The sequence below is a fragment of the Lepisosteus platostomus genome, chromosome 2 (genome assembly GCF_059453375.1).
Source record: "Lepisosteus platostomus isolate fLepPlt1 chromosome 2, fLepPlt1.hap1, whole genome shotgun sequence".
NCBI lineage: Eukaryota > Metazoa > Chordata > Actinopteri > Semionotiformes > Lepisosteidae > Lepisosteus > Lepisosteus platostomus.
The window spans coordinates 75,565,797-75,589,856 of NC_142612.1; the positions used below are offsets into that span (position 1 = coordinate 75,565,797).

The window sequence follows — 24,060 nt, forward strand, 5'->3', positions numbered from 1 at the left end:
AACGAGACTTCCCAACTATTACCTGGCTCCTGTGTGATTTTTTTAAACATTTCATGTTTTTAAAATTTTTCTTGTGAGTTTTACATTTAGTATTTACATTGCTATTATAGATAACTGACTCCAACAAGGAAAGATTTGAAGTTCCACACGAGCATGTAAAACAATTTAATGGTCCACCAGCCTCCAACCCCAATTATGAGCTGGAGCTTGTGAATAACCCCTTTGGATTTAAACTTTTAAGAGCGTCTTCCAGAAAAGTTCTGTAAGTAAGAGCGAATGTCTCTCTCCTCTTTGTATTTTCTCCTTTCTTATGTGTCTTGGTGGATTTGTTTGATTGGTTGGCTGGGCTTAAGTAAAAGGCTGACATTTGTCTGTAAATATTGCTCTTATTGCTGTACAAAGGGACTCCCAAGAGGACCTGATTCTTCCTTTGAGAATTGATCTTGAAGAAATGGCATCCATCAGCACTGCAAAGAAATATCATTGAACTAGCTAAAGTTCTAGAGAGGAAAAATAAAACAAATGGCTTCTCGGATGAGAGTGGTAGTCTTGTGAGTAGTTAAGAGTTAGAGGATCAAAGTGTTATACTGTATAACACTTTATATTGTTACTTCGAAACATTAATAATCGATGACCAAGAGTTTCTATTGTGCCTGTTTGCTGTGCCTTTGAGAAAAGTTACAGTAAATGCCAAATACCCTGACATTCTTGAGAAATGAGTTGTTCACTAATGAGCTGACCTGTCATGGTCAGGTAATATTAGAAATTATTATGATTCTGCTGGGTTACAAAAATAAAGAGATAAAACTTGTTACTTCATTTAAGAATGTACAGTACATTTTATACACTTTATTAAGTAACATTAATACAGAATCGAAAGATTTATTTTGCTTTGACAAGAAAAATGAGCAGGGAAAATGCATATACTGTGTGACCAGCAACAGGTCAGTCATTGTATTAGCACTGGGAGATCCAGAAGTTGGCAGTGGGTTTCTACTCTGACCAGCATGTACAGTATATGGATAACTCAGTAGAGGCGATCAAGAAATCAAACTCTGGAAACATTTTTTTTAAGGAGTCATTTGAAAGAGAATTTGACACTACAAGAGCTCTCTGTAGTTTTGTCTGGACTAATACCAAAAATCAACCAGGACCTGATGGATTGTTTTGCAAACATGTCATAACATATGTGAATACATTAAAATCACAAAAATGGCAGGTACTGTATTTAAAACTGAAACAATGAGATTTGGTAAGGACTTGTGCCATTAATACAAACAAAGCAACACTGGTAGAGATGTGCAATTGAAGACAGGCATCTAAAGGACTAGAGAATCTCAAGGGCTACAAAATAACTGTGTCAATTTGTAGGTTCATAGACTGTTGTTTCCAACAATAAAATGTTGTCAAGTAGGTAGTAGGCTGGTTGAAATAAGAATGCCTTCAAATTAACACTGATAATTTTATACTGAATCCTAAAATACACTCCTATACAATAATGATATATATTTTCCATATCCATGTCTATCAATTTCAACAAGTGGTGTAAATACCAGTAGGGTTATATTATCAGAGGAAGCAAAAATGCTCATGAGAATGCACTCTCATACACGCTAGTTAAAACACAATAAAACATTTATTACTGCAGTCCCCCCTGCTCAACGGCTTGGATTAAAGATAATTTAAGAGTTGCAGTCTATAGTGTAACTGAGTTCAAAGCCCACGTTATCAAACAAATATGAGATTTACTTTAAAAATATTACACTCTTAACAACGATAACAATTCAACCATCCTATTACCTGATAAGTGCTAATGCATTTATAGAAAACTAACATTTTGTAATAGGTCACAAGGTTTTACAGATAATTTACTGCACATTAAATAGTTATCTTTATGACATTTCATGTATTTGGAATGTAATTATCAAATGATCTTGTACTTTGATGCTGCATGCTTCAAAGCAAAGATGATGCATGCCTGTGTTCAGACTTCAATCAGATGTTTTAAGCAAGTAATTTACTTAGATGTTCTAGGACTGAATGTAAAAAATTAAATAACCCAAATTTATTGGATAGGGTCCAAATAGTCCCCTTTTTCAGTAATGTATGTTATTTGTCTGCTAAAAGTGTTGGCCAAATACAAAAAAATATATGTATTGTTACAAATGGGGGGTTACAAAAATGGCAATAATCAGTAACTGACAGAGCGGTTTAATCAATAAGTGAAATAAAGATTCATAACCCAACTTGTAAGTGAATTCTCAATAATATACCCAAGCAGTTGGTATAATTATAGGCATGTGAATTCTTTGTTCTCTGGCATAGCTTTGATGAAAAAAGTAATAAACCAGGCACACTTGATTAAACAAATATTTATTAATGATGACAATACAAACTACACTACACACAACAAAACATACAACACACAAATTACTATATTAATCAGAGGCCTACTATCTTAATCACCCAGAAAACCACAGACTTCTACTAAGTATTAAACTCTTTATGCCTACAGAGGCCAAATAAGAGATAAGCTGCCTTCCTAAGTAAATGCAATACAACCTGCAGTTAAATCTCTCTGTCTGCACTCCGGATGCCACAAAATAAATGCAAGCCTATCTCCCTATTCGAAAAATGCACTCTAAGCAGGAAAGACATCTTTAACTGAGGTATCTTTTACCCAGGAAACCCAAGTTTCCTAAAAACACAGAATAGCAAGATCTCGCTAGCAAGGTTCAAATACTTAGCTCCAGTCAGGTTTTGTTCTTTTTTTCTTGTTGTTTGGTCATGTGGTGGTATTGTGCTCTTATAAGGTGTGTTTCTGTACTGCTCCTTGACAGCCATTAACCCATGACTTAATTACCTAGGTAATTAACAAGGTAATCAAGGTACCAAGGTAAACCTTGTCTTTGATGAGGGAACCCCCACATCTCAGCAAACATCCCTTTATTTGGATTAAAACTCTAAGAGATCCTTCCTAGTCACATAAAGCTGTAACAGTATAAACATAATATTTTTAATAGGAAATATTTGCAAACCTTTGGACTTTTCTGCAACCCCATTATTGTGTTTGCCAGGCTCTGTTTTATAAACAATAAAGCCAGTTTACACAGACGTGAGGTACAAGCTTGAAAAAACACTCTTTGCAATGTTAATATTCTTACTGTTTCTTTTCAATTACTATTAAAACTTTACATGGACAGAAAAGTGTTTTCTCCATCAGAAGTGTATAGGAATATGTATGGACAAAGATAAAGTCTCCTGCTACTGGTCTGTTCTACTCATCTCAGATAACTCAACTGGCTTCTCTTCACAGGTTTGATACAACAATTGGTCCTGTTGTGTTTGCTGATCAGTATTTACAGTTGTCTGCACGACTGCCCTCTCATACTATTTATGGTCTGGGAGAGCACATTCACCAGCATTTTCTTCATGATACTAACTGGAGAACATGGCCCATTTTTACAAGGGATGCCTTTCCCAATGGGGTAATATTCAGTTTCTTCTTTATTGATACAGTTGTGCTCTGTGTCTCACTTAATTCCCCAAATGAGACAGACAGAACACCTTGTCCCAATGTTGCAAACATCTCAAACATACAATTCAATGTTACACTAACATTAGATACCATATATGAAAAGATGTACTGTAAGTCTCCTCCAACAGTTTAAATAACACACTCATGCATTAACATTAATTTGCACTACTGTATATCTACAGTGTTGGCTTGTTGAATGGAAAAAAAAATGTTAAAAAAATTGTCCCTCCCCTTAACAATAAGTTGACAGTCAATGTTAAAAATCTAGCCCCTTAATTCAGATATGAGAGAAAGCCAAAATCTTGTTGAACATGAAAGCATCAAAAGTGTATTCATACCATAGCTCTATCATGTTTTGCTATCCAAATTAAAAATAAAAATAAAAGATCTGACCTAGCTGAGGTTTCAGTAGTTCAGCCAAAAACTAATGTGACAACGAAGTGGAATGTATTGAAAGTTTAACATTTTGTGAAGATGAGACTGACAGAACCCAGCCCCGCCTCCCCTCCACGAGGAATGAGCAAGGGAGCTGCTGCAAGGGTGAATCTGGGGTGAAAACAGGGATGTGAGAAAGAAGCTCAAAGGGGGTGCAAGGCAGCGAGATATTTATGTGTGGGAGCGTGGAAGTTTCCAAGATTAGGAATTTGATCTCCACCCACATTTCTTTTAAAAACACCATTAATAGCTGAGTTCTAAAACGTTTGAAGCAAATGCATTACTAGTTCTACCGTCTGTTATACATCATTCACGTGATGATGTGTCATTCATTTTTCAATTCTTTGAAATGATGTCTTGTTGTAGTATTAGCGACACCACTCAACTGACACCACATAAAGGGCCAGATATGATATTAAGAACATTGCCATGAGATAATATTTGCTAATATCCACAGAGAAATGTGTTTGTGTTTAGCTAAATAATAATAGTAATAATACATTAGTTGAAAACAGTGCAGATTTCTTTTAAACATTTTCAGTTCATCTTTATTTAATACTGCATAGTGCACACAATGCTTTAGATTGTAATGTAATTTCGCAAAAGTAAAATGACAGTGTTTTAAGGTGACCTACTGTATAATTTCAGGGAACACACAACCTATATGGGCACTATACCTTTTTCTTGTGCCTGGAAGATGAAACTGGAAAGTCCTTTGGTGTTTTCCTAATGAACAGCAATGCTATGGGTAAACATTTCCAGTCTGTGTATAAATACTATATATTTTTCAGAATATTTCTTGTTCAAATTCTTTTTTTAGTTCGTATCATGTACTAAACTATTTTATACCACATGTAAATTTAAGAAAATATAGAGACACTTCTAATTTTGGATTGATACTGAAGGTATAGTTTAAACTATGCATAGAGAGTAATTTACATATGAAAAATCAGTTTAAGACCAGCACTTTCCACACAGTAAATAAGATGAATTAATTCTGAGGGTTCACGTATGTCTTTTTTTGTTTTATACAGTAGCATTCATATTGTTCCCATTATTTACCTAAATGGTTCATGGATTAATATGAGAAGTAATTGTTTGGAAGCTCATATTGCAGTGCACTTTATTAAACTCTTAGAAAAATTCAAACTTTAGAGAGTAAAATATTTTGTTTTAACAGAGGTTACTCTTCAACCTGCACCAGCTGTAACCTACAGGACAATTGGAGGTATCCTAGACTTTTATATTTTCCTTGGAGATTCTCCAGAGGCAGTTGTCCGGGAATTTTTGGAGGTGAGAAATTTGCTTTCCTAAAAATAGTCGACAAGACGTACAGTATATATTGAATCTCCATCATAATGTATCAAAGGTAGAAACCGTTCACTCAGAAACTTTTTCTCGGTACCCGACAGTGGTGATTTCTAACTTTGAGTCGATGGGAAGAGGATTAAGATCAGGGACTTTGGCCAAACCTTTACTGTCCTTTCTGTGTTTTGTTCAGCTCATCGGAAGACCAGTGTTGCTGCCCTACTGGTCCCTGGGTTTCCAGCTGTCACGCTGGGATTACGGAAGCCTAGAGGAAGTTAAGGCTACAGTGGACAGAAACAGAGCGATTGGACTTCCATATGTAAGTTTCAATCAAACCCTGAATTATTTCTTGTGTTGCCTTGCCTGGATGTAAACGATGTAGAAAACTAAATAGATTTGTCTGTGGGGTATGAGAGGTAGTCTGGGGTTTGTGTAATGCAGAAAATCATAACACCATTTTCATTCTAATATGGCTCTGCTACAAAATTTCAGTGACAATAATCAGTTATAAATAGGGTAGCATCTGAGTGATTTGATACTTGCTACTTAAACACAGAACCCTATAAATGAAATGTCCAATCAGGTGCCAAACCTAAGGATGTCCATAGCAGAGCATTTCAGTTATTGTTATAATTTATTATTACCTCTATGCAATCTGTGTATGTCTTAAAACAGCCATCTAAAATAGCTACTGTATGTTTTAGCTAAATATAAATTAAATACAGGTATACGTGTGATACGATTTTCTGTGTACTGTTCTGTTCTAGTTTCCTCTTGTGTGTCTGGACTGTGAGTAACTCTTGTATTGTATTGTATGTATTGTACTATTATTATATAATTCGTTACACTGTGGCTGTGTTGTGTGTGTTAAGCTGCTGTTGCACTGCAATTTCCCTCACGGGATCAATAAAGTATCTATCTATCTATCTATCTATCTATCTATCTATCTATCTATCTATCTATCTATAGCTATATTTAGGGTGATGTAGCCAGCAGCTACAGTATATCACCCCACAACTCACAGCTGACAACCCACTCAAGCCAAGCAGGTGTAAGCCTGACCTTATATACAACTAATACAATGATTGTATATACAACAAAACCATTTAAGTAACCTTCTGTATTAAGATTTCACCAGAAGAAAAAAAAGTATCATTAAACATAGTATGTCGATATTTAAATGTGAATACCGATAAATATGAAGGAAAACATAATTAAGCTCCCTAATAAATGACTGATTAACATTATCTGGGAACTGGCAGGAGACATTACCATCTGGTAAATAACACTGTATTGGGAAGTCAATTAATGCAGATGAGAATGTGAATGTCCTTAGAATACTAGTATCATGGTAAAAAGGGAGAAAAAATCAATGTCACAAATGTTTACATAATTAGACAACTTTTATAAAAGACGTGCATGGAATTATTAAATAAAAGAATGCATTAATATTTAACATTTCATAAGTGTTCTGCTTTGTATCCATATTTTTGTAGGAGATCCAATTCACTGACATTGACTACATGGAAAACAAGAAAATCTTTACATATGACCAAGATAAATTTCGGGATCTACCTCAGTTTGCTGCTTATTTACATCAGGCTGGACAAAAATATGTACCTATATTAGTAAGTTTTTCTATATGGAATAAGAAAAATATACCCACTGTTTATGCCATTTTTTACCTTCTTTTTCATTTTGTTCACCTTCAACATTTTCTTCCACCGTGTTCAATGCTGAATCTCTGAAATAAATGGCTCTAATGGAAGAAAACTAACAAAGCAGGTCAAACACCAGGATGTTCTAATGCTTCTTATTTTCTTCAGGATCCAGCTGTAGCCACCAGTCCCAGAATCAGTGGACCTTACCACAGTTATGAAAATGGGAATAAAATGAATGCATGGGTTACTCTGGCTGATGGAAGAACCCCGCTTGTTGGAGAGGTAACATGTAACACAATCTACAAGTGTGGAGAGACAAAGGTTTCAGCTACCCCTAAAAAAGTAAAGGCGGTACTATCATTTATTATCTCCCTACTGCTCAGGACTTAGCTTCATTTTAAGAGTTTGATAAAATCGTGTTTACATCATGGCACTGCTCCAAAATACACTGAAAGACCGATAGAAATACACTTTGTATTTGCAGTATCTGGGAACACAAAACTTTCACTTGCAGTAAGTACAAGCTGCAGAAAAAAATACAATATTACTTTCCTGTATGTACAGTACAATATATTGCAATTATGATATTTTTTTTATAAGTTCAGCTGCCCTAGGGAATTGAAATTTTATTCAGTAAAGACAGCCTAGGAGTGAAATATTTAAAACACATTTTTGATTTTCCTTGGTACTTTACCAAGGTTTTCTTCTTTCTTACTTCTTGAGATAAAGCTTCTACCACCATGCTAGTTCTGCCCTTTTTCTTACAACTCCAGCAGTACTCTTACAACACAAAGAAGAGGCAACACGTCACATAAATCTTTTTACAGTGATCATTCACAAGGCCTTATAGGAAGTTCAGATGCTGTTTTTTTTTATTTGTGAGATAAGGGGAAAAAATGTCAGTAAGGTAGCGATATAGAAATTCTGTTCTTAATATTATCTATTGCAAATGTAATGACCATACAAAACAATAATCCTAAGGTTCTGTAAAACAGAACTCTTGTTATTCTGAATAAGTAATCTTGAATAATCATTACATTTAACTATTTAAGTTTGGAAACATTTTAGCACAGTGCTTAACAGTACTGTCTTGCAACACAGGGGCCCAGGGATGATAGCTGTGTGGAGTTTTCATATTCTCCCCACGTTTGTGTGGTTTTCTTCCAGGTGCTACAGTTTCCTTCCACAGGCCAATAAAAAAAACATACTGTACTGGTGGGTTAATTGGCTTCTGGGAAAATTAGATCTGCGACGGAGTGGCATCCTGTCCAGGATGTACTCTGCTTTCCTTGTCAAGATAGGCTCAGGGTCCCCTGTGACCCTGAATTGGAGGGAGTGAGTAAAATTTGAAACTTCTAATGCTACAAAATACAAAAAGCATTTGCAATGATGATTAGTTTTACATTAAATACATACAGAGAAAATTAAGACATTTATTTTAAAAGAGCTGTGTTGGTAGTCACCTGTAACAAAGCTCCCTTGATGGTAGCCAAGTGTGGGAGAAATCTGCCACATTCATGTCTGTTTTAGCCACACTAAGGCAGTGCCCACACAATTTGTTTTCAGTCCATAACTGTACGCCTAATTAAACCTGTAGTACCTTAGAGCTGAGTAGCAGTGGAATAACCTGCCCTGGTTGAATCTGTTTGGGCTGGTCCACTTTATAACCACCGTCTTACTTACCAGCAGGCAGACCAAGGCTTCTACTCTGTGAGCTTTCCTGCTCTGGATAAACATATATGCTTAGGAGTCTCCCTGCTCTGGGGTAGTTTACTCTTAACCTTGGGAGATTTCGCAACTAACCATGTCTCACTAAGACACTAGAGACTGAGTTTGCCCTGAAGCTTTTATCTGAGCGGACACGATCCGAGGTCTCATTCCAAGATGGTCTTTTGCTCAGACATCCCTGTTCTCTTCCCCTAGAACAGGCTGCCTGTAGCAATGCTTAGTCCCCTCCGGCATTGCTCCTGGATCCCACCCCTTCCAGTGTTAGATGGTATCTCAGCACCTTGCTGTCCTCCTGACAGGGAGGCTCTAGTTCTAGTTCCCCATGAGCGGAGCTTTAGAGACTCCCCGTGAGCTCTAATACTCACTGACACTGCCAGTGAGGGGCCAACTCCCCTGAGTGGACGAGGACTGTTTACTCACTAAATCTTATATACAGTAGCAAGACAGGCTTCATGCATGTGACACCAGCTCCCTTGTATGCAGTTTATTAAAGCATTTCTTCATAAATCTGGAGGGACTCTAGCCTTCCTTTGGTGATTTAACCCCTTATTTTATATTTGCTCCCTCTGCCCTCTAAAAGCACCACAAGTCCACTTTTCCAATATAACTCAAAGTCACGTCTCATTATTTAAGAAAATAAGACCAAGAAATATCTATGTGGTAAAACAATACATATTTTTGAACATTGAAGACTTCTGTTGTTCTGAAAAAAATCATCAACTGCCATGTGTGAATCAGTGGTAAGCTGGTGTGCCATGTTACTTAATGAGCCCTCCTGTTGTTTGGATCTCACAGTCAATAAGAATAAACATTGGGACAAGACCTATATATTTTATTCCTCTGCAAAAGATAACAAGGTCTTTCATTGCAAAAGCACAGATAAAAGAAAATAGTGTTGTATGAAGGCTGCAGTATTTCAACAACAGAATGTAGCTTCACCTCAAATTATCATATAGATTAGATGGCAAAACAATCTTGCTTTGAGACATTAGGGTTTTGCTTTTTTATTGTTAGTGTTGTTATTATTGATGAATGCCCTTGACACAAAACAGGACATAGTTGTTACAAGGTATTTTACAGCTGGGATAGGGCATTTAGTGTAAGCAAAAACATTAAAAGCATACAATCAATTAACTCTTGAGTGAATGAATACTATAACACAAATTTCTACTGAAAGAGGAGCTACTATCTCATTTACTATCTCAATAACAAGTTTATTTCAACAAGACTTGTTTGAAAAAAGCAGCGCTAGCATCGTTATGAAAATATAAGAGGTGTAAAACACTTTTATGAAGACAGTAGTCACTGCAAATGGATATATGAGGATAACTACAGAACTTTGAGGAAGAGCATTATTTAGCAAAGCAAAACTGACATTTACAATATGGGTAATTTTCTTCATTTTGGTTCAGACAAAAACCTTTTCCTAATTGCTCTGTAAGCAATTTGTAAAGTTTAAAATTATAAAAATGTCATGGAATGGCATGAGTATGAAGAATAGGCAATAAATGCCCTGTTAATTCATTTTGAAATTTTAAGTGGAAACTATTACTCTTTAAAAGAAGTGAAAAAAGCTTTTACCATCCTATTCTGGTAGAAGGATCCAGTTCATCAAAGGTGGTGTCTTTTAGATTTCAATCCATATTATTAGCCTTTCAAACTCTCAGATAACACCTTTCTGTTACAGGACTTTTCACCATGCACTGGGATTCTGGAAAACTATAGATTTCTAAAGTGAAATTTCCTATATCAGCTAACAAATAGACCTTTCTATACTGTCATGCATGAAAGCTTTGATCGTGGACAATAGGTCAAAAATGCAATAACTATATACTGTATGGCTTCCAATGTAATTCCAATCAAAACTCTATAACATATTCTAAAATACCTACAGAGAATGATATAAGGAACAGGAAAATATATTGTATATTGACTGTTTTATAAACATATAAAGAAAAAAATAAAATGTATAAAATACACCTTTATCTTGTGCGTAATTGCAAGGTAAACATAACTGGGTAATAAGAGACATCAGCAAGATTCAAACTGTGATTGTTGTCAATCTTTAGCTAAATTCTCTTGCAATTTTATCTGTATATACATTAACTGAATGTTATTTCATTACCTTCTCTTTACCACAGCCTTTCATACCGAACAAACGTTTAGAATGCTAATCAAGCAATATGGCCAGCTGTCCATGTCTGTATCCTCACCTGACAACACCCCTTGTATTCTTACAGGAGAATGGGAAACCTCTCAATGACTATGTCTCAATGTCTATAGCATTGTCTTGTCGGTGCCTGTCTGTATTCACACTGTAGACCTGGAGAACGATATCTTGCTCCCCTGTATACTTGTATATGGCTGGACTGACACATAAACTTGAACTTGAACTTGACACACTTATCCATGGCAGGAGCCACCTACTCCATGCCTTCCCTCCCTCCTCTAGTGAAATGCTTTTCCAAGGCAAAGCCGTTTCATGGAACGATGCACACCTCTGATTCATGGCTCCATTATTTTTCAATGTATGCTAACATCAATTCCATTTTCTTTTTAGAGTTTGAAAATATTCACCTAAACTAGGAAGCGACAGTCTAAAAATTCTGTCTTGTTTCTTTAAAACAAACTGTTGGTGTAAGATGTGAGACGATCCTGAGGAGGTTAAACAAATACACCGTGTAATATAGCTTTTGTTGACCACACTGCATTTTGAGCCTTACCTACTGTATAAAGGTGTTAGTTTTGTTTGACTGACTAGTTCTTAGCTCACAAGGACACCCCTGTATTAAGCTTAGTTAGGTTCTTTTACAAGGTATGTATTAGGCAACTTCTAGCATTCAACAATATATTTTACAGACATAACATAGTAATACATGGCCATAAGTGAAATGTTCTGAATTGTAACCACTTTGTGTTTTCATAATTCTTTACGTTATCCAGTTTTATCTTCCACTGTAATACTTTTTTCTTGTCTGATATTTTCTAGGTCTGGCCTGGAGAAACTGTGTTCCCTGATTACACTAATCCGTCATGCATTCAGTGGTGGGTTGATGAAGTCGAAAGCTTCTACAAACAAGTACCATTTGATGCCCTCTGGATTGTAGGTTTTTTTCCCCTTTTTTCCCTTTCTTGTTAAAGGCATGTACTGTAAGAATCCACATTACTGTAATCTCATTGTTTATTATCAGTGAAAAATAAATGTTTTTCAGGAAAAAAAAAGATCAGGAAAATGCTAATTTGAGTGTTAATTTGAGTAAATGCAAAAAGGCAGCTGTGTGAATCTAAACTTGGTTTTAATACAGTATATCAGTTTTCTATTTGAGGAACGTAATTACTGTATGTACTTTAAAAAGATTTCATAAGTTGTAAAAAACTGATGCTGTTCAAACTGCTTAGCAACAAGAGTCTTATCAGTTTCTTCTACCGAGTCGTATCATTATGGAGTGTTGTAAACACAAGAGAAAAATGCTGATGGTTTTATGAGGAGTCACTGATTATCAGGTTTAGAACTCTTTTTACACACACCACCACTCTGCAAGTCAATGATCAAGGTCATGAAACCAACGTGTGATTGTGATTTGAAAGAAAGCCAAAGAATTACAGAGCAAAATGTATGTCATTTTCTGTGATTTGTACTGTACAGAAATCAGGGATTAGCAAACTTCTCGCTTGCTGCTGAGATCCACCCATTGTGTGGCTCAATCCAACTGCCTTGTTGTGGTATTTCTTCAACCCTCGCTCTCTTTTTAAAGGACATGAATGAGGTGGCAAGCTTCAAGAAGGGTTCAGACAAAGGATGTGCCAACAATAATTTAAATTATCCCCCATTCACTCCAAGTAAGTTTACTTTATAAGCACTTCTATATATTATATGGCTGATATATTATATGATTAATAAGTGATTTACCTAAATATTATAAACATCTTAGGAATGTTGCATTGTTCTACTCTTTTGACTCAATATGCATAGAAAATTCTATAGTGATCTTCTGTTACAACTGTAACCATTTTGTTTGATTAATCATGATAGAACTATAATTTTACAGTACAAAACGGAGCCGTTTAGCTCCATGGATATGTAGACAGCCATGAATGATCAGAAGTACCTAATAATGAAATGAACATAGCAGATTAGCAGCTACAAAATCTCATGTTCACTGCTCATGTAGTTTCCCTTGTGCTGTTGTTATCACGTGTCTGAAGATTCTGATTAACCATGACTTGTTAAAAAGGCTGGGCACATACGAGTATAATAAACACAGTGTAACCTGATTTCTATTCTGAATGGACTAATGCAGTGCAAGCAATATATTTCCAGGAGAGAGAATAAAAAACTGAACTTCCCAATCAATTTGTTCAATAGCGTATACACAGAAACATTATACAGAGACATAACGTATAAAGCATGAATATTAGATATCAGGCTAATAAAGTAAAACATTTTCAAGCAACATTTTTATTCCTGGAAAGAATAAGTCCTTCAAGTGTCAAAGATACTTTTTTCATTAGCTATGTATATGTACACATATATATAGTTTATATCAAGAAATTTGGCACTGTAAATGATTTATATAGAAAAATGTTTGTCTTCTGGTCTCTTTAATGTTGGTTAATTTTTTGTTGTTGTTGTTTTGTAGGAATTCTTGACAATCTTATGTACTCCAAGACACTTTGTATGGATTCCAAACATACTTGGGGAAACCATTATGATGTCCACAGCCTATATGGCTACTCAATGGTTTTGGCAACTGAAAAGTAAGACATGTTTTAGAATTATATTCTTTACTTACAAAAGATATTGTAAGATTTAAAAATGAAATACAGCTGCTGCTCATTTTGAAGTATTATGTTGTTTTATCATGAATTTATGAAATTTTACTTCCTAAGAAAATATAAAGAAAGGCTGTTTAGGGCACAAGCCAGAATCAATATTACAGTCACACCCTCTCAGTGTGCTAAACTTAGCTATGGAGGCTTTACTTGTCATGTTTTTTTCAGTTTTTGTATTTTTGTTGTTGTTTACATTCTCTTTACATCGTATTCCTGATTAATATTTAATTATAAAAAAGATGATACCTGCTACTTTTTGTCTAATTAATGCTGCTTCAAATGGTTCTGAAATACTGCTTTTGTGTGTCACAAAAAAACAAACAAATATCAACACAATGTTATTTAAAATTATCTAAAAGTTGAATGTGACTTTTTTGTGTTTTAGATGCTTTCTTGTAAAGTTGTTTTTTTTTTTGTAGTGGAGAGGTTTTCATTCATTAATTATTTTAAACATAAGTTATTTCAAAGCAACACTCAATCTTGTAGAAGGTAAACAGATGATCACCTCTTTCCTGTGCACTGCATAAAGCACAATGAGACACAACAAAGCACTGTGAAAGCATCTCAAAATCTATTGTTATGGCAAACTTGCATGAAAATCAGAAGAATAGAAAATACATGCAGAGGCTTGAGTAAGGTTCTCTTAAAGTGCAACAGTGTAGTTTCATATGTATCCAAAAAGTAGCACATTATTGTGATATGAGAGAATGGGTTTTTGAGCAACCAAGTACATAATTAAATCAACAAATTACTCTAAGTACCACCCAAATGGAACACACACAAGACAAGCCCTGCTGTGATACTTTGGGTGAGTATTTGAGCAACAAAAAGCTGCTGAACAGTAGGCCTTCAATTCCATCTGGTCTCAGCGCAGTCTTCTCAGCAAAGCTACACTGTGGCACGGCGAAGCCATCATCCCTCTGCAGATCCTCCGGTCTGATGCCTGGCAGGAAGTAACGGAAAAATCCCAACAATCTTTTTGATTTTATCAGGGCTCTTAACCGCGTCTTTCCTGGCAACAGAAGTTTCTTGTTTACAAGGTCTGCCTTTGCCGGGGCAGGGAAATATTCAGGGCACTGGCTCGGAGACAATGCTGCCAACTGGAATGACATCAAATGGGCAATTCCAGGGATGCTCGAATTTAATCTTTTTGGATTTCCTTATGTAAGTACGTTTTGCTCCAGTGACCTAAATACATTTTTTTTTTGCTGTTGTTGGCCTTATTTTGGATCACCACACACACAAAAAATAAACACTTCACAATCAATTTAAAAAACAAAACCAAGGTGGGAGAAAAAGTTCAAAACACCTTTCTTAGGCAGGAGAAGGTGTAACAAAATACTTTTGTTTTACACAGATTACTTTGTGTTTGTACCCTATGCTTATAACATTACATTATTGGAACCTGAAATCATTTCCTTCTGAATGCAGCCTCAATTCCAGCAGGCATCTGAATATTTAGGGTCACCGTCCAAAAAAGGTTTCAGACTGACCTGTCTCTTTGTGCAGTATTTTGTGTTTTACATGAGCAGTTACTTGACAACCATAGAAGCTGTGACACGGATGACGTGAATTGGGCTTCTAAAAATAGTTACTGTACAAATGAAAAGATAGGAAATGAAATATTGAATGTTGTTCTACTGGGGTGGCCTGGAAGCATGGTAGCCATCATTATTACCTCACAATACAAACTGTAGGTTCAAATTAGGTTAATTCCTGGGAAACCATCTACAGTATATGGAATTTGCATGTTTTCTTTGTGTCCACTTGGGTTTTCTCCAGATTCTTTTACTTTCTTCCACCTCTCAAAGACAAGGTTTTCTCTGAATTAGCGCTGTGTATGGATGTGGCCTGTGATGGACTGATCCTGCAATCAAAGTTTAGTCCTTCCTCATGCCCTGTATTTCAAGGCTAGACTCAAGGTTGCCATCATACCCGAATCAAGCAACTTTCTCCCAATGGATGGATGGAAAAGCCCGGCTATATTATGTAGTACTGCTCTTTCAGTTCAAGACGTTTAGACTAAAAACTGAATGTGAAAGTGAGAAAAGCTGTTCTTTCTAACCTTTTAAACAATACACATTAGCTGGGAGAAATGTGGCTGTGTCATCACACCTGTCACATTTGAAGGAAATTTAGGCATATTCTCTTCCGTGACTGTTTGACTCACTCCCTGTTGATTGATTCACTTTGTGGTCTTGTGCAGAAGGAAAGGACTTCATTGTCTCGCACCTGTGCAATTTTTTAACTGCCAAAGTTTATATTTGCCTATTCAACTTTATTTTAAAGATTATTTAAGCTGCACTTTTCAGACTTGTATGATCATGTTTTACAACACATTTATCTGCAAAGGTATTTCCCCTCTTCCAATGAAGCTCCTTTGTCTTCATGGTTGAATCTCTGCTTGAAATGTATTGATCGATGGAGCTAACCAATGGTGTATTTATTCTGAAATCATGCGAACTATTATTGCACACCGTCAGAATCCATTCAAATGTGTGACAAGGTAGTTTTCTGCACCTGAGCTAGTTTAAATGGGATGGATACTTATGCTATTCCCATAATTAATATTAATATTGCTATTAACATACAGGATTTTGTGTTTTAATTTTTCTGTGCAGTGTGATATTTAACTCTGTTCAAATTGTTTGAACATTCGAGTTTAGATTTAAAATATTCAACAAAATGGCACATCATGGAAGGGAGTGAATACTTTTGCAGTGCACTGTATCATTTGTTGTGATTAGAATGGAAAAATACTGTTTATTTGCTTCAGATTGGAGCAGATATCTGTGGCTTCTTTGATGATACTACAGAAGAACTGTGTGCACGATGGATGCAAGTTGGAGCTTTCTACCCTTTTAGCCGGAATCATAATGCGCAAGGATATAAAGTAGGTATTTCAATGAAAGGTGAAATATATTTTTAAAAAATTATATGAAACTACAAATGTAGAGAAGGTTTGTGTACCAAGCATTTACCTGCATTTACAATATGACTACGCATTTCTTTATCTAGATTATTAAAATATTTCTACTATCATTGTAAATCAACAAACATTGACCATTGTATCATTGTGCTTAATTATTTACTTGCCGCTTACATAACATATTCACAATCATATTATTGAATTGTAAGGTTTAGCCTTGAAAGGCTGTTTATTATATTGATTGCTCTGCATTTTAATCTTTATTGCATAGCACATCGTCTAGTTTGCACAGATTTACTGTACAACATAATATTAGGATTATTCGACCAAATTCATTGTTATTGAGTAAAGTCATTAACTTAAGCCACAGACTGTCTATCTTTGTCTATCTTTGAAAGTTGGGAAAGGTGAGAAATACTGCTCCTTTTGGTTTAAAAAAAAAGAAAATCTGACCTTTTAGTACTTTATACTGTACATTTTCAGCTGTGGCACATCTCTACCACCAAACTTACAAAGAAAGAACTGTTGGAGTTTAAAAGGAGTTACGAATCCTAATAACCCTCTTCCTTTTTTACAGCCACAAGATCCAGCATATTTTGGTTCCAGTTCCATCGTGGCACAGACCTCGAAGCACTATTTGAGCATCCGATATACCCTTTTGCCATACCTCTATACTCTCTTTTTCAAGGCTCACGTCAATGGCGACACTGTAGTCCGGCCCATGATGCACGAGTGAGTACAAAACTCTGTCTTCTGGAGTAGCATTGCATGTCATCAAAAGATTCGTGCTTTCGTTACGCAGAGTGTAAGGGCAGTGAATGGTATGGGCTAATAAAAACTTGAATAGTTGCAGGTTTTCTTTACAGGCATTACTTTGTATGACATTTTCCCCATTAGATCTTAATTGATCTATTTTTATATTTGATAATACTGTAAGTGTATTTAATTGCTTTCAGGTTTTACACAGATAAAGCAACATGGGGAGTTGATCGACAGTTCTTGTGGGGACCATCTCTTCTCATCACACCTGTTCTGGACCCTGTAAGCTGCTTTTTCTACTAGAGAATGAAAAAATTATTTTATAAGGAGAGTAAAGTATTGATTAGTGTAGAGAATTATTAGCAAACAGTCATAGGAGAAATAAAATCATAGTTATAACAGTAAAATGAAGACTGATAGCACTGAATGTTAATTACCAAATAAAATAAAAACTAATAACTATAACAATATAACACAAACTAATACTTTATAAAAAGAAAAAAGGAAAATAGCTAGTTAACAGCTGGCATTTCATATTAAATTATACTGTAGGTCATAGATTGTATTGTACATAACAATATCTTCCTGGCGTGAATTAATTTAATGATTTTTATATTGTGCATGAATGGCAATTGGTTGGATGTGTTTCACAGTAATTAAAATTGTTTTTCCAAAGAAGAAAACACACAGACTAGAAAAAAACACTCTCTGTTAAACTAATCTCAACAGTTAGACTAATGAAATCCAAGATCTACCCAAAGATCAGAAAACTTTAAACCTTGATCTTTCTCACAGGATTGACTAGGGAAATGTATACCTCTTTTCAGCTTCTAATAAGATCTCGATAGCAGCAGCTGCCAGTTAAATTCACCTAATTATTTTATAATATAGACCTCTGTGACCATCAAAGAAGAGTGAGCTCTGCTTTCACATAAGGGATCTAAGGCTGCCTGACATCTCTTTGGAGCTTTCCAATTAGACCACGTTTGTGCTGCTTTTGTTTGTGCTTCCTAAAGAAAAATAAAGGCCCCCACTTCACCTGAGTCTGACACAAAGTTAGACTATCTTCAGGGGATACGATATGTATTATTGTATCTCTGAGGAATTGGCAAGAAGACTCTGAAGTCAATATGAGTGATGTGTATGACCTAATGCCTCATCTTGGGCACAGTCTTTTGTATTGTTTTTGCATAATTCAAAAACACTGCAAATCATTAATTTTCTTTAATGTGTTCAACACATGTTCAATATTACAATTACATGGCTATGCTGGCATTAATGAGAGAAAAAAAAACAACAGGCAAAATAAACATGCATTTCTTTTTAGAACAATGCAATTTGTTATGTCCCAGTGTGTGGTCCATTTGTGTTTTGTTTCTGTGTTCCACACTTCCTGACCTTGGTTGTTCTTCCTCCCCCATTGGTCCATCATTACACTATTGTTTCTGTATGATGTCATCATCAATCAGCTTCTCAGCCAATCAGAGTGCATCTTATTCAGTATATAACATGGAGGTTTTTCAGAAGGAAGAGGCCTTTTGTTTGACTTTGGTCCTGCTTGGCTTTGGTTTCGCTCCATGTCTTTGTATAGCTTCAGCTTTGTTGTTTTGTTGGTTTGTGTTCGTCTCTTTGTACTTTCGTTTGTTTGTGTTTATCATTGTGTTTGCCATTACCTTGCCCAAACTTGTTATGTTCAACCTCTGTGTTCTTTTGTACCCTGTTACTTGTGTCACTCTCGTTTGTATTTGTAGTTCAATTGTGTAAACTCTTGTGTATTAGGTTAGTTTAGGTTGTTGGGTACACTTTACATATGTAGTTGATTCTTGTATTAGTCACACTAGTTTGGTACGGGTGAGTGCCGTTTGTCTTGTTTGGTTTTGGGTAGTCAGTGGAGGTTGGAGGTTATCGATTCAAATATTGATTTACAAGAACATAATTTATTTTATATTTAGTGTTTTATCAATATAGAGAAGCATTGGGTGTCATATTTTCTCAGACTTATGTTGTATGTTTTTCCAGAACTTGTCATTCTTGAATTGGCTAAAGAATGCTTCTGTTTGACTTACCATTAAAACCCAATTAGCAAATACAATTATTCTAATGGAGGTAGAATAATGTCTAAGACAGATGCTGTGTATTCATGATTATGTTTATTCCTTTTATGAGCAACATCTGTAACTGTTAATAATTGAATTATTACTTTAATTCAATTGATTGGAATGAAAATACACATTTTCATTCTGCAATTTAAAATCTGGAATTTAAACTCCAAACTTACTGTATATCAGCTGAATTCTGGATTTAATGTCCTGAGTCCACAAAAGGTCAAACTTTAGTTAGGCTTTGTATACAGACTTAGTGTGATGTTTAGTTCTCCCTGTGGAATATTTAATCTTTTAAGAGTAAGAAAGATTTAATTTAGAATCCCTGCTGTAGCAACATTGTACATTCAATGATTGGATTTTCTTATCAGACATAGTACATACAGAATGATGTGTGTCATTAGTGCTGCTTATCAGATAAAGAGTTACACATCTAATGAATAATTACTTCTTTCCAATTACACGGCAATTAAAGCATTTTATTTAGAGTCTTCAGAACCATTAAGACATACACAGCTGTCATTGCAAATTTTAAGGAAAAATTAATTGCTATTTTTCTATAGAATTTAAACAGTATATACAGGTGTTTTGTTTGTGTTTTTTACCTAGGGTGTTAACAGAGTGAGAGCTTACATGCCAGATGCAGTTTGGTATGACTATGAAACGGTAAGATTCACTTCTATAAACTTCAATAATATAACTTTGATCCTTTAATTTAATGAGTCAAACCTTTTAAAAAATCTCATTACCTGTAATCGCAGAGCTGCAGAATTCCTTATTGAATGGAGTGTGCTCTGTAAAGGTGGGATAGATGCAATATTTTACACACCTGGGAAAGTTTGACCTATTTGGGTAAAAAGGAACATACTGTACTGTGAGCACCTCTCGTGCAACGGGACTGAGCTTAGTCTTTGATCTGAGTGAGGTTAATAGAGTTTTGTGCCCACTATGTAGGTTCCTGTTTGATCTCTTCTCTTGATATTGTATATTTGAAATTTGGATTTCCTTCAAAATGCTCTAAATTCAGATTGTGACCGTTTTTATTACGTGGCCTCACCATTATGCAGATCCAAAGAGAATTCAGTCTGGATTTTTTCAGCTTTTACAGAATGTGAGATGATATGAATACAGTGTTTCATTAGCCTAGTTCATTTGTAATATGTAAAACCTAAGATTTTTTACAACCACACATTCCTGCCTTATTCTAGATATTTTATTTAAAGGTCAGTAATATTCATCTTATTTAAACTATTTTGTCTTTGTTTAAATTTACTTCCTCATCACCTCCATGAACACCTAGAATCTGGAAAAGGATTGTATTTTGTTTACTCTCCTCTTTAGCAAAGGAGTTTGATCACAGTTCTGCAATCAGAAATGTTCTAAATCCACAATTCACAATAACACTCTCAACAAACTAGCTGATAGCTGATACTAAACAAATCTTTGCATAATATAGCAGTATATGATAAAATGTTTACTGCTGTATGTAGAAACTTCCATATCTGCATTCTTCATTCAGGTCAGTAACAAATATGCCTTTTAGGTATGGCCTGATCTCCATTTCTGAAAGTAGATCTGTAGATTTTTAAATTGTCTTTTTCACAGAAAGTGACATTAGCACTTCATTCTAAAGGAGAGAGAATACAATTTTAAATGGATGATGGACAGTGAACTGCTGTGTGTCCATCAGAAAAGGTGGTGAAGTGTCTGTAGTCACAGTTGATTAAGGAAATACAATAGTTCCTTACAGACTTGACACAATTCTAAAATTGGGAGAGAAACATTATCAGGGCCAACAATGAAGTGTGATACAATCTGTAATTGCTTATAGTATTCTTTGGTGATTAAAGCATTTGACAAATCAAGCCTGTGAAAGGATACTCCAAAAAAAATTGTTTTAAATTCTTCCCCATTCTGTCAGATATTTCCTTTGGGAATTAAAATTAATTGTAGTGAAATTCATGTTTCAGCTGTATAATGTCCCCAAGCCCTTTTGCATTTATGTATGAAGTGCACACACAGGAAGGCAACTTGGGGAATGTTCAGATTGATAATGATGCCCACTCACTTGTCTGTGGCTAATTCCTTGGATTATTTGGAGGTCAGCCTGAAAAAAAAAGCATACCTGTGAAACTTCTAATATTTGTTTTTCCAACATAAAAAAATGGAAAAAAGTCCATTTTACCTGCAGGACATATTGAAATACTGTAAGAAGACATTTCATGTTATTGACCATTTTGTTTTTAATAATCAGGAGGAGAGACTTGCTGCCCGTAAACAAGAAACGGAATTGTTCCTTCCTATTGACAAAATAGGTATTCATGTCAGAGGTGGTGCTATCCTGCCAATTCAAGAGCCTGCTGTCACAACGGTTTACAGGTATTAAAGCTCTCCACATGTCCAAACAGACTTGCATTTCTTTTATGTTTAACAGGCTTATTACAGTGGGTTTAATGGTCTCTGCCTTTTTCCACTGCTAATTCAACTAGCTTTTCACACTCCTTTTTCATAAGATTTGTAGAAGATTATTTGAAATCTACAGATACAAACAAATAAAACATATTATCCCAACTTTGAATACTGCAGACATGATCTTTTTTTTTATGTACATACAATATATTAACATTTTTTATGCATGCCATACATAATCAGATGTATAGCATTTTTATAGATGTTAGCTTTTTCTCTTCTAACTGTGGCAATCCACAGCTGTTACAATTGCATTTGCATGCTTACTGTAGTTTATAGAACTCATAAATGCATCCTATGAAGGGAAGCCTGAAGTAGTAGTCAACAAATATCTTTGCATCACAAATCTTTTTCTTTAATGTTAAATGATGAAAGATGCAAGAACTGCTTGTCTTTTTCCCAGTCGCCGTAATCCTATGGGACTGATTATAGCACTGGATGACAGCGGCAATGCAGGTGGAGAGCTGTTCTGGGACGATGGAGACTCTCGAGGTATTCAGTGAAGCAGTGTTAATTAAAAGATTTTCAGAGGTGGATTGCTCATTTTAAGTCTATATTTTCTTTTTGAGAGAGAATTTACCTGTAGTGGCGCTAAAATATTTTTCACTTTTCAGGCAGGTTTACAGTATCAGTGTTTTATCATTTTAGATTAAGTAGGTCACCTGAACCCTCCCTGTTATAATAGCATTGTCAAGGCAAAATGGTTTTTCTGGCTCATTAATAAAACACGTGCCTTAGGTGATAGGTCCCTGGTCAGTAATCAGGTCAGAGTTCAATTGATTTTTTTTTCTAGTTAAAAGCCTTTCTGTGTTTAAGTGTTGTGTTTCTGATGACTGCACATCCACATCATCCTGTCTGTAATATGACACTAAGAGAACATATAATTAAGTTTTAATATCTTCATAATTTTCAGACACTGTGTCACGTGGAGCATATATTCATTACCAGTTCTCTGCTATTTCAGTGAGTACTTGTTAAAATCAATCACCTTTCCTATAATAATCTTTGTTTTTAGAAATACATACCCCCCCCTCAACCGTGTTTATCAATTTCTAAATGTTTTCCTTTTCAGTTTTATAAAGATTTTTATAAGCATGTCTGTACTCTAAAGTTTGTGAATCAGTTGAGTGAGCGAATGTTTCATGTACTGTATATGAAGATCTCATGGAAACCTTAAGTTGCTTCTGAACTAGTGCCAATACACAATTAATGACATTCATTTTCAAACTTCACTGTATTCAAGAAAAAGAGACAAAAATAGAATCAAGAGTGTTCCATGTTTTATATTAAAGCACTCAATAATGAATATTAATTTATGCATTTTATTTATTGCTCCACCAGGGAAGTCTGAACATGCAGGTGTTGAAAAATGGCTACTCTGACCCAAATAATCTGAAGTTTGAAGAAATTAAAATACTGGGAGTGGCAAATCCCCCAACCTCTGTTGTTATCAAACAAGAACTAAATGACATATCACTGCCAGCTCAAAACATTCAGTACAATAATGTTACCAAGGTAAATTATATACTATGTCTAATCTTTCCATTACAAAATAGTTTTGTTATGTGTTATTAATTATTCTTTCACAAGGTAGATATTCCATTCCCTTTTGAACTTCTTGGAATTTAAATTGAATATGTCACATTTTCATTTATTTTGACAATTAAAGAAAAAAACTATTGTTTTCTTTGACAATGCTGCAAACATACTCCTTTTCAAAAATATAAAATTCTACAAATAGCCATACATGGGCTTTGTAAATTAAATTATTTTGATTTACTTTTAAATAAGAGTTGTACTACTATTACCGATTAATATATTCGGAAATAGAACTAATAGGTTACTATTTCCTACCAAGTTTAGGTAACTAAATGTGTTTTTCCACCATTATTGAACATTATTTGTTTCCAAATAAAATGTTTAATTAAAACTGACATATCACTTTTTGTGCTCTCATATGGATATAAAGTATTATGTCTTCTCCATCTCGGTGCAATGTAAAGGGAGGGTTTAAAATTGTTGTATTAAAATAAAGCTCGCCAGAAAAGTAACAATCATTTTAAACATTAATTCAGTTATGCTCAGAAGTCTTTTTCTTTTTTCATTTTCATACATGTTGTTTCAAATGTTAAAAAATTACAAAAGCCTAACTGAAATTCCTCCAGAAGCCATTTTTAGTATAATGTATATTAGAACTGTATAATAATCTCTATATTGAATGTACTTCCAAAACCAAAGGCTGATTTCTTAAAATCAAATCTTAACTTGTTTGCAGAAGTATAAAGATGTAATTCACCC

General features: G+C 34.9%; 1 protein-coding gene across 2 annotated transcripts in view; it reads left to right on the forward strand.

Moving 5' to 3' along the window:
• The window catches only part of si (sucrase-isomaltase), a 55,928-nt gene that overhangs the window by 11,678 nt on the left and 20,190 nt on the right, over window positions 1–24,060 (forward strand). For both annotated transcript variants that reach the window (XM_088618549.1, XM_088618541.1), the window contains exons 6-24: window positions 111–262; window positions 3,317–3,488; window positions 4,622–4,721; window positions 5,154–5,266; window positions 5,475–5,600; window positions 6,778–6,909; window positions 7,108–7,224; window positions 11,660–11,773; window positions 12,426–12,510; window positions 13,311–13,428; window positions 14,496–14,667; window positions 16,280–16,396; window positions 17,010–17,164; window positions 17,389–17,473; window positions 19,903–19,959; window positions 21,548–21,672; window positions 22,166–22,254; window positions 22,676–22,725; window positions 23,104–23,277. In XM_088618549.1, the coding sequence (XP_088474675.1) occupies window positions 111–262; window positions 3,317–3,488; window positions 4,622–4,721; window positions 5,154–5,266; window positions 5,475–5,600; window positions 6,778–6,909; window positions 7,108–7,224; window positions 11,660–11,773; window positions 12,426–12,510; window positions 13,311–13,428; window positions 14,496–14,667; window positions 16,280–16,396; window positions 17,010–17,164; window positions 17,389–17,473; window positions 19,903–19,959; window positions 21,548–21,672; window positions 22,166–22,254; window positions 22,676–22,725; window positions 23,104–23,277 (2,253 nt within the window). The remainder of the gene's footprint in view (window positions 1–110; window positions 263–3,316; window positions 3,489–4,621; window positions 4,722–5,153; window positions 5,267–5,474; window positions 5,601–6,777; window positions 6,910–7,107; window positions 7,225–11,659; window positions 11,774–12,425; window positions 12,511–13,310; window positions 13,429–14,495; window positions 14,668–16,279; window positions 16,397–17,009; window positions 17,165–17,388; window positions 17,474–19,902; window positions 19,960–21,547; window positions 21,673–22,165; window positions 22,255–22,675; window positions 22,726–23,103; window positions 23,278–24,060) is intronic.